The sequence below is a fragment of the Bison bison genome, unplaced genomic scaffold (genome assembly GCF_000754665.1).
Source record: "Bison bison bison isolate TAMUID 2011002044 unplaced genomic scaffold, Bison_UMD1.0 scf7180017864034, whole genome shotgun sequence".
In the NCBI taxonomy this organism is placed as follows: domain Eukaryota; kingdom Metazoa; phylum Chordata; class Mammalia; order Artiodactyla; family Bovidae; genus Bison; species Bison bison.
This window is the reverse complement of record NW_011494606.1, coordinates 337,123-348,127: the sequence shown is the minus strand read 5'-3', so window position 1 is coordinate 348,127 and position 11,005 is coordinate 337,123. Positions and strand designations below refer to the sequence as shown.

Genomic DNA, 11,005 nt, shown 5'->3' with positions numbered 1-11,005 from the left:
AGTGAGCTTTGGCTCCAAGTAAGGAGCCAGGGAGTTGGATTCTGTGGGCAGATCTTTCTGCTGGCTGCCTGTTGGGAGGGGAGGGCTGATCATAAGGGACATTGTTCCAAGTCTGTGGTCTTCTTATGAGTTTTGTGTATCCCAAAGAATTTTAATGTAGCACTTCACCCACATACATGCAGACTCTGGGAAAAGCATTCATTCCCAGCTGTACCCCGCCAAAGGCCAGCAGATAAGCTAAATGTTAGTTCATTGTTTTACAATGAGAGGTGTCACAGTCTACCAGACAAAACCAAATGACTGGATGGCATGCTCTGCGGGATAACCTATGGGAAACCTGATTTCACTCCCATATTACTGAGGGCATCAGGATCTCAGCCACCAGCATCCTTGAGACGTGAGAGTTCAGGGCAGGTGCTCTCCATGCCAGAAACAGAGCTGTCAGGAAAACTGGGACCTCCCTGAAGCAATGATGGAAAGTTCTGGTAAACCTTCCTCGATGGATGGTATTTCCCATCCCCTTCCTATCACGTGACACCTGTCTTTCTCTGCCGCCTCCTCTAGTGCTCCGTCGAGTGTGGGAGCGGGACCCAGCAGAGGGAGGTGATCTGTGTTAGGAAGAACACAGACACATTTGAAGTGCTGGATCCCTATGAATGTTCCTTTCTGGAGAAACCCCCCAGCCAGCAACCCTGCCACCTCAAGCCCTGCGGGGCCAAATGGTTTCACACAGAATGGAGCGTGGTAAGTCTTGGTGCTCTCATCTGCTTCCCCCTACCCCTCATGGCTGGCCCATCTACTGGGTGCCAGGCACTGGGCTCAGCCCAGATTCCCTGCACAATCTGCTGTCCTTGGTCACAGCCGGGGTGCCCTGAATTCAGCCTGCTTGGTGGGGAGGAGGGAGCCTGAGGCTGGGATGAGCTTGACTTCCAAACTATGGAGGCCATAAAATGGTGACTCTCAAATTTTCATGGGCCTAAGAATCAGCTGGGATCTTGTTTGCAAAGACTGATTCTGGGTCCAACTTGGCCAAGAAATTTGCTTCTTAGGATTAGGTTTGTGTTGGCCATGGTCCTTGAGAAAGCAAGAGCAGACCACTATTTTCTTCTGCCATTTGGTTTGGAGAGTCTAGAAAGGACCAAACTCACCAGGCCACATCAAAGGCCACAAACTCCTAAGACATCTGAAGGGAATAGCCCTGATGTCCCTTAACAGGTAAATGAATGAACAGAGGTTTGTCCAAACAATGGGGTGCCACTCGGCAACAGGAACCAAAGAACTGATACTGCCTATGACATGGAAGAACTTCAAATGCATTCTGCTAAATGGAAGAAAGACTTCCCTCCCCCCACAAAGCTGCTGCTGCTACTGCTGCTAAGTCGCTTCAGTCGTGTCCGACTCTGTGCAACCCCATAGATGGCAGCCCACCAGGCTTCACCGTCCCTGGGATTCTCTAGGCAAGAACACTGGAGTGGGTTGCCATTTCTTTCTCCCCCGGCAAAGCTACACAGTGTATAATACTGTCTATGTAATATTCTTCAAAAGGAAAAACTATCAGAACAGAGACCAGACCAGTGATTGCCAGAGGATGGGGTGGGACAAATCTCACTACAAAGGGACAACACAAAGGAATTTGTTCTGTGTGATCAAAGTTCTCTCTTGTTTGCAGAGGGAGGTACGCGATTCTCTGAATTTGTCAAAACTCAGAACTGTGTGCCACAGAAAATGAATTTTTCCGCATGTAAATTTAAAAATAAATAAATAAGTGGGGACTCTCCTGGTGGTCCAATGGCTAAGACTCCACACTCCCAACGCAGGGGGCTTGGGTTCGATTCGTGGTTGGGAAAGTAGGATCCTGCAACTAAAGATCAGCAACTAAAGATGCCATATATTACAACTAAAAAAGATCCCAAATTCCACAATAAAGATTACACATGCCGCAACTAAGACCCAGACCATCCAAATAAGTAAATAAATATTTTTTAAATAAATAAGTCAATTGAAGCAAATATAAAATATATTGTTACTATAGTAGCAAAGACAGTGATGGAAGCTAGACATTTTTAAAATTCACCTTGTTTTATAAATTTGCATTTGGAATAAAGTAAATATTTTATATAATTATAAAACAAAATTATTCTTTTAAAAAAAGAAATCCCTAAAAATGGAAAATGAATGGAACAAATTAGCCTAAATATGTATGCAGTTGGTGGCATCAACTCTCTTGCCTGTGCCTCTAAATCACAGTAATCTGACTGTCTATACCTAAGGACAAAAAGAACTGCAGAAAAAAGTTTACATTGTTTGCAATAATCACATTTTTAGTGATGGCTGTTTCCTGTGTTCTGAGATGGTTGGGTGTATAACAGGTGATAAAGTAAATGAATAATCTACTTCCCAGGACTCTGATGATATATGTAATAGTAGATATGATGCTATAGCTCTGTTATCCCCAGTTGCCTTAAGAAACAGTATTCTCAGCTTAGGAGAAAGAAGATAACAGACAAAATAGAAGAGATTTAAGCGAAAATCCTGCTGTCCTGAATTTGACTTAGAAATATCAGTGTGAACTCACAAATTAATTTATCTTAAAAAAAATTTTCTCTGTTTTATCCACTGAAAGATCCTGGAAACAGTGACCAACCCAGTAGCAAAGGCCATGCCTATCAGCTGGAATATGGTTTCAAAATGCCACTCTCTGGGACAGCCCTGGTGGTCTCGTGGTTAAGATGCTGCACTTCCAGTGAAGGAGGCCTGGGTTTGATCCCTGGTTGGGGAACTAAGATCCCACATGCCAAGCAGTGAGACCAAAAAAATAAATAAATAAAATGACACCAAAATACCATTCTCCACTAAAAGGAGCCAAAGAAAAATGTCTGATTCCAGGTCTGGGAATGTATAGATATAAATTAAATCAGGATGACTTTTTATACCAGGCAGCAAGGAGGTTCTTAAAGATGAGCTCATGTCTAAAGAGCTCAAGAACCAGCTCTGAGGCCTGGATAGCCACTGGTGGGGCATCAATGAGCATCAGTAAAAATAATAACGGCCATGCATTGAATGAAATCCATCCATCTGTAACCCATCCATGAGTTTAAATCCATCCATCTATAATAAATTTAAATCCATCCATGTATAATAAGTTTACAATGATCAAAAAACTAATTAGAGGATTCACCATTGTAGGATGTTAGAGGAACCAACTCATTATTCTGAAAACTGATAAATAAAGGAAAATAATCAAACATTTGCCCTGTCTTTCCTAAACAAGCCATCCCACTGGGTAACCAGAGTAAACATGAGTGAAGGAGTGGGAATGCTTTAGATTCTCAGCTTGTAAAAGAAGAAGTGGTATTAGGATATTGTCACCATTTTTCAACCCCAAATGAACTAATGGATCTGCTTTTGAGTGAGTGTTGACCTCCTCCAAAGAGAGACAACTAAACACACCCTATGAAGTGGTCTCATCACACACACACACACACACACACACACACACACACACACCAAACCTGCAGCTGATAAGGTTGAATAGATTGGAGCCAACATCCTACCTGTGGGAAATGTGGAAGATAGAGGAACATGTCAGCCTGTATCACGGGGGATGCCCTCAGCAAAATCTTAAACTGTGGGAAACTCTTCAGGACAGGTGATTCCATTCCTCCAACCACTCAAGTACAAGGGGAAAAACACAGGGGAGGGAACCCATGGCTTAAAAGGCCTATCAACCAACTGCAATGTAGAGACCTGATGTGGACCCTGATCCCCACACCCTCAAAAAATCTATATTTTAGAAAGTTGACATGTCAGTAACAGGGTTTGAAAATTGTAGCTGGACTTTTAAACTACAAAATAAAGCAAGAAAATCTAAAATAAAATTGAGATTCACAAGCAAAATGAAATATATGTTTGAAGAGAAGAAACTATTGTCGATTTCTAGGTGTAATAATGGTATCGTGGTAATTTTTTAAGAAGCTTGGTTGTTTAGTGCTACAAACTGAAATATTACAGAAGAAGTGATATGATGTCTAGATCTGCCTCAAAGTAATTTGAGACATCATCCTGGAGGGTACAGACAGGACGTGGCTAGCCATGAGTAGATGCCCATTGAGGCTGATTAGTAGGTGCAGGGGAGTTTGTTCTAATATTGTCTCCTTTGATAGATGTCAGAAATTTCCAAAATCTGCCTTCTTCAGTGTGCTGAGCGAATGGGCTGCCAAGAAGTCTAACTTTCTTTCTTTCCCCTCACAGTGTTCCAAGACCTGTCAAGGTGGCTTCCGCGTCCGGGAAGTCCGTTGTCTGGCAGATGACATGACCCTAAGTAATCTCTGTGACCCTCAGTTGAAACCAGAAGAAAAAGAATCTTGTAACCCTCAGGACTGTGTCCCTGAAGTTGGTAAGTAGGGAATCGTACCTTGCAGTAAAAGATTCATCTTTCTTAATCTCCATCAAATTCTCTGGTGTCAAAATGCCAGATACATCTAGGTCTCACTGTGACTGTGTGCAAATTCATGGAGTTCAGAGGGGGTCAGCATCCTTCAGGTGTAAATTTCATAATTTAAGGTAGCTGTTGATAGCACAGATGGCAAGCAAAGAGAAACTTGAATGGGAATTTATTAAAATGGCAATGCATTCAGAGATTTGGTTCCAGCATCCTTAAGGTCAGAGTAGACAGGTTTCAGCTGCCTGTTTAAAGAAGAAAAAATATATATATAAACTTGCTCTCAGCCCACACTCACACCTTCCATCGGTAGTAAACAGTGGAACTGGGATGGATAGCCACACCCTCTGCCCTTTCTCATTCCCTAAGTCTAGGCCGCTGCTTGTGCTTAAAGTCTTTTCCATTCTCCTCTGCTGCAGATGAAAACTGCAAGGACCGGTACTACAACTGCAACGTGGTGGTCCAGGCCAGGCTCTGTGTCTACAACTACTACAAGACCGCCTGCTGCGCCTCCTGCACGCGCGTGGCCAACAGGCACTCAGGCTTCCCAGGGAGCAGATAACATCCCACTCCACCGTGGGCAGGTCAGGGAGTCTGTGAGCAGTGGGACCGGCTGGCTGCTGCCCTACCGGGGGCTCCCTGGCCTGTGGAGCTGCCAGTCAAGTTAGTCTGCACCCCGCCTTCGTAAAGTGTACACACGGTGCCCAAGAGCAAGGCCATGGTTGTCCTTTGAGCATCACCATGAACTGATGACCCCTCTTCCAGAAGCCTGGCCCCTGCGCTCTCTGCAGACCAAGCGGTGGGGAGTGCCTTCAGCTCTCAGCTGACTCCGTCCTGGCACTTTCTAAGTCAGCAGCCGGGCCCTGTCTGGGCGCTGCCTCGTCCCTGGCGCTGCAGGCCTTTCCAATATCAGCACCCCAGGAAGAGTCAGAGGAGGCAGCACCCCCACCCCAGGGCCCCCTAAGGCTTGCTAAAATGCCTGCATTCCTCTGTTACCTCAGCCCGGCTGTGCCTATTTTCATGCTCAAAGGCTGTTTTCCTGCCTTATGACACAAATATCTCTTGCCAGTTTAGTGCTTTATTGTTTGGAAGGTATAGTCAGAGATATTAGCTCATTATGGCTCATGGTGCCCCAGAATGAGAGGCAGGGAATGAATCATGGTCCCTATTTTACTGACAAGAAAACTGAGACTCAGCTTAGGTAACTGACCTGCCAGGTATGAGGTCACGGGCTGGTCCATGTAGTCAGTCCAACCCCTGTGGTCTGACCACAAAACCCTCACCCTGAGGCCTGGCCGGAAGTCTTAGGTCTGCAGAATGTGGCTTCCTTTCAGACCAAGAGGCTCAGAAGTTTCCCATTCAGCAAACAAAGCCCAGACCTTTGAATTCTTTCCTCTGGCCCTGCACTCATATGTTTCAGGAGTCTGTTTCTTTTTTCCCTTCCCCCAAAAATCACAGGTCCTGGTGACAGGAGTCTGCATGGGTTCTTGAACCCCATCCTTAATAGAACTAGCCCATGAGATAAGAAAGCCATCGGGGTAGCAAGGTCATTGTCCTAAATTACTATTCTTCTCCCCAGTAGGACACACCACCCATGGAATCCTACATCAAGGTCACTTTATTGTCACCCAGAGCAGATTTCCAGCGCACACAGATCCATAGCCCCCTGGGCTCTTGCCTCTTCCTCAGCCATCTCTCCTGGGCCTTCACCACACATCGCCCAGAGGAAAGTCTAACCAACCTATCCCAGTAAGAATCCTATGTTTATATTCGAAAGAGTCTCCCTTGGGTCTTTCTGCTTTGATTTGTGGATTTCTCTTTGCATCCTGCCCACTCCCCCACACACACACAACCCATATCTCCCCTCCAAGGTATGAACACTAAGATCTTTATTAATGCAATCAGCCTAGGAAAAGGGGCTGTGAACTCCTCCACAATGGCCACAGCAGTAGGGTCCTTCTTGATTCACTTCACATAACTCTGTAGTTCCCAAGGCCTCAAGCTGGAAAGAGAATGCACTGCATGTGGAAGATGAGCCATCTGAAAAAACTCAGTGAAGAAAAAAGAAGGGGGGAAATATATATATATATATGTATATATATATATAAGTACATTCTTATACCCACTCAGAAAAATAATCAGGCTGAACAAATTGGAAGCATAAAGAAAATTTGTCTTATTTAGTACTGTGGTCCTGGGCCTATTTCCCATTCAAAGCAAGTGTTTGCTTTGAAATTTATAGCAACTGAGTTTCTCCCACGAGCCCTTTAACCCAAAAATCTGCTAATTTGATGATGATGTGCTTTTGGAAGCAGTATTACCAGCTCAGTCTGACATACTCCATCATGCTCCCATTACCCTTGGGCTTTCAGAAATTCTATTTGGCCTTACTATAAGTTCTGTTTCTGGAAAGCCCCAGTCACCATTTTCCAAAAGCACACCCATCTCTCCTGATCCTTATATAACTTGTGCAATAAGCAACAGGGCAGAGGCCCAGATTCCCTTGCCCACCAATCAAAAGCAACCAGAGAGGCCAAGCACATGGCTGGTTCCTAGCCAGCACTCACTCTCTCTGTTTCATCACTTGCCTTTGCTTCTGGTCCCAGGGGAGGGTACCCTTTTTGCAGCTGCACTATGATCTTCCTGAACAAGCCAGTCCTTTGGAGGATTCCCTGGAGGAGGCTTTCTTTACATGCTGGAGGGCAGAGCAAGATCAATGGGTGGAAGAGCAGAAAGGCTGATATCAGCTTAAATGAAGGGAAAACCTTCTAGCCACCCAGGCTTCCCAACACAGCAGAGGTCTGGCTGCCATATGAGTGAGTTCACCAGCCTAAAAGGGCTTTCTCCACCAAGTGGGAGTTGAGCATCCCAGGTCCTTCCAACATAAAGTCCCACCTTTGGATTTCAAAACAAAATCAAAACTATAGAAGTACAATGTGGGGAGCAGGTAAGAGTTTCGATTGGCTGAGCTCAATGCGGGTCAAGAAAGTGGGATGAAACTACCGCCCCCCAAAAAATACACACAAAAAACCCTAAAACAAACAAAAAGCCACAGAGCATTCAGGCGTAAGGAGAAAACATTTGGTGAACCCTATTTGTGATTGCCGTAAACTTTAAGAAGAATACTGATAACATATAACATTCAGATGAACATGCCTGATCCTGCGGAGGGGTGTAGACTGTGAGAAGCAGTGCAAGGACTTCATGAGGAGAGATTTGGGAAGCACCAGGGGAGCCATCCTAGGAGGTGAACGTTGCAGGGAGGAAGATTTTAGCTATTGCAGGAGAACCTCCTTTCTGCGCATGAACACCTTCAGAAGGTCGAGGGCTCCATGGTAGCTACTGCTGACTGACCCATTCCTGGAGGAGTCTTAATGGCCCTCTGTCATGGATGCTGAAGGGGGTGGGGGGGATCCGAGCACCTAGCTGGGGCAATAGGACTTTTAAGATTCCTTCCAGTCTGGATTTTGGTGGCTCTGTAAGTAGAACGACTTCAAGTGATTCACCTGGTCTGGGATGGCAAGTACACAGCACGTGTACTTCCTGTTGCGATGACTACCATTCTAAACCCAGGGTTGCACTCCCCCCAAGAGCTGAATGTGACCTCAGAGAACCACTAGCCAATTGATCAGAGCTGCCCTATCTGGTCCTGCTTTGAGAATGTGAGTAATCAAACATCCTGATGGCTAGTTCCCTGCCTGGGATCACACACCTTGATGGAGGAAGTGCCTCGACTAGACAAGAAAGTGAAGACGCTCTGTCGTGTCCGACTCTTGGCGACCCCATAGACTGTAGCCTACCAGGCTCGTCTGTCCATGGGATTTTCCAGGCAACAGTACTGGAGTGGATTGCCATTTCCTTCTCCAGGGGATCTTCCCGACCCAGGGCTCGAACCCGGGTCTCCCTCATTGTAGACAGACGCTTTACCGTCTGAGCCACCAGGGAGGACCCTCTATATACCATCTCCGTCTCAATTCACTTTGCTTTCCTGCATCTTTGCTGGAGCTTCATCATTCTCTCCACCCTGCACCACACTCCTGGTTCTTTTTCTTCAGTGGCTGACAGTGGGAGACAACCGTCGTGCCGAGGAAAAGTGACCCCATGGGGTGGGACCCTCGAGACGGCTTTCTCAGCGTCTTCCAGACGTTGAGCCCTTTGCTTCAGCGAGAGGAAAGCCGTTCTGTTACATAAACTTGATTTCCACCTGCCTTGACCCCCAGACCCCCACCATTCATTTTGACGGAAGGATATACTTTGTTATAACTTATTATTTTGTTCTTTGTAAATACAAGATGTTTATAGGAAATGTGTATTCTGAACTCGACCCGCGGAATGAGTCACTACACCAAAATAGTTCTATTATTTAGAATGTTAATTTTAAAGGGACCTAATAGGTATTTATTTACATATTCGATCCACATTTATGTAAAATTATTTGATCCTACTAACCCAGCTTCCCCAGAAAGTTGCTGCACATGGCATCTTATTCTAAGTTCATGGTTACACTTAAGTATACTGATTAGCCAAGTTCCTTGGGTTTTAAGATCAAATAGAAATTACTCTATTTTTTGACTCATTCAGGGGCTTTTTACCCCTGGGATTGTACCTGAAACAGGTCTGTCTGGATTGCCACCTTTCCACCTTAAATATCATATTTGCTCATATAATCTGCCCTCTCCTCACCCTCAAATATTTGGAGAAGGAAATACGGGGGGGGGTCTTTTTCAACCCTTCTCTTTGTCTTGCCTCATTCTTCAGAATCACCAGCAGTAAGTGGCTTAGGGGGCTGACTTGTAGCTGGTAAGGGGGCAGGGTCCCCTGGCAGGGGCAAGGAGGGGTATACAAAAGCTGATGCACTCACTGCTCTGACCACACCTCCAGGGTCCCCGCTGGTGACTGCTGAGCGGGGCTCTGGGTGGTCAACTCCACAGCCAGGAGCATGAAACCCACAGAATACTCCAACAACCCCATGTCACCCTTGGGTGTGAATTATTGCTTAAAGAGGTGGAGGGTAGAAGGCAAATTATATGAGTAAATAGTCTGCTTTCTCTTCAGCAAAAATGACAACTATTTTTGTGTATGACTAATTTATTTTTATTATTGTAAAAATACAATAAACTGGTGTTAAAATCAGCTTTGTTAACATGTCTGTGCTTTCTCAGGCTTTATTCCATGTCTACTCACATCACACTACACAGCCCTCTAAGGAGAGGAGCCAGGCCCTTAGAGGCCAGTTGGTCTATGGGACTTTGGCTTTGGGGGTAGCTGGACCCCTAAGAGGACAAGAAAGACGGGCCTTCAGCCTGCTGGCCTACATGAGTCCTCAACCTTGGATGAAGAGCTTAAGATAAAGTATCCAGGCATGCGCACTTCTTCAGGATTTCTTTTTTTTTTTTTAAAGGATTACATCCGAACAGGCATCTCTTTAAACCTCTCCCAGGAGGCAGAAAGTGTAGAACCCACCATGCCGATTCATACAACTCCATCTCTCAGCTTTTTAAAATGTTTTTTACTTTGTAATCTTTTTTTAATTTCTACGCTTTGTATTTTATATTGGAGTATAGCTGATGAACAGTGTTGTGATAGTTTCATCTGAACAACCTTACATATGCATGTATCCATTCTCCTTCGCACTCCCCTCCCATCCAGGCTGACACAGAACACTGAGCAGAGGTTCCTGGGATGTACAGTAGGTCCTTATTGGTTATCCATTTAAAATACAGCAGTGTGTACATTTCTATCCCAGACTTCCTAACTATAGCTTCCCCTCACTCTCCCCTCCTGGCAACCATAAGTTCATTCTCTAAGTCTGTGAGTCTATGTTGTGGATAAGTTCATTTGGGATTTCCCTGGTGATCAGGAGGGACCACCAGGGAAGTCCCTCCATCTCTCAACTTGAGTCGTTTCTTCCAACTCTCCTTGGGCTGACTTAGCCTTGGGCTTGAGCTTAGCACAGCGTTGGAAAAGTCTTTTGGGTTATATTGGTGCCTAACAACGTGGAATATGACTTGGGTCATAAAGCACATTGAAAGTCATCCTGGACAAAGGAATCCCTCGTGGGCTCCCCACAGGCTCTTTCCTTGATGCTGCCCTGCATCACCATTATCAGTAGCGCTCAGAAACTTATTATCATGCCTCGAATCTGCTCCCCATCCCTCCTATTCACCTTTCCAGCCTGGAAAATCTTAATTTACTTTCTTTTATATTTTGGTAACATTCACTTAACAGAATTCACTATATTAATCATTTTAATGTGTATGATTTGGGGGTATTTAGTACAGAGCTTTGTGTCTCCATTGCTAGAACATTCCTGTTACCCCCAAATTCCATTTATTCTTCAAGTCCCAAATCAGACACGCACTATATGCCAGAGCCCTGTCATCCATGCCGTCTTATTACACCTTCACACCGACCTAGGAGGCTGGAATGTTGTCCACTTCTAGAAATGAGAACACTGAGACTCAGAGAGGGTTTTTAGCTGATTTTTAAATTTTGTTTATTCATTTATTTTTGGCTGTGCTGGGCCTTGCTGGCTGCTCGGGATTTTCTCTAGTTGCAGGAAGC

At 45.1% G+C, this 11,005-nt stretch overlaps 1 protein-coding gene across 1 annotated transcript in view; it reads left to right on the top strand.

Moving 5' to 3' along the window:
* Window positions 1–9,568, top strand: part of THSD4 (thrombospondin, type I, domain containing 4) — a 673,841-nt gene extending 664,273 nt beyond the window's left edge. The window contains exons 17-19 of the mRNA XM_010834474.1: window positions 565–744; window positions 4,252–4,396; window positions 4,861–9,568. Coding sequence (XP_010832776.1) covers window positions 565–744; window positions 4,252–4,396; window positions 4,861–5,003 — 468 coding nt within the window. The 3' untranslated portion in view covers window positions 5,004–9,568. The remainder of the gene's footprint in view (window positions 1–564; window positions 745–4,251; window positions 4,397–4,860) is intronic.
* The last annotated feature ends 1,437 nt before the right edge of the window (window positions 9,569–11,005 follow it).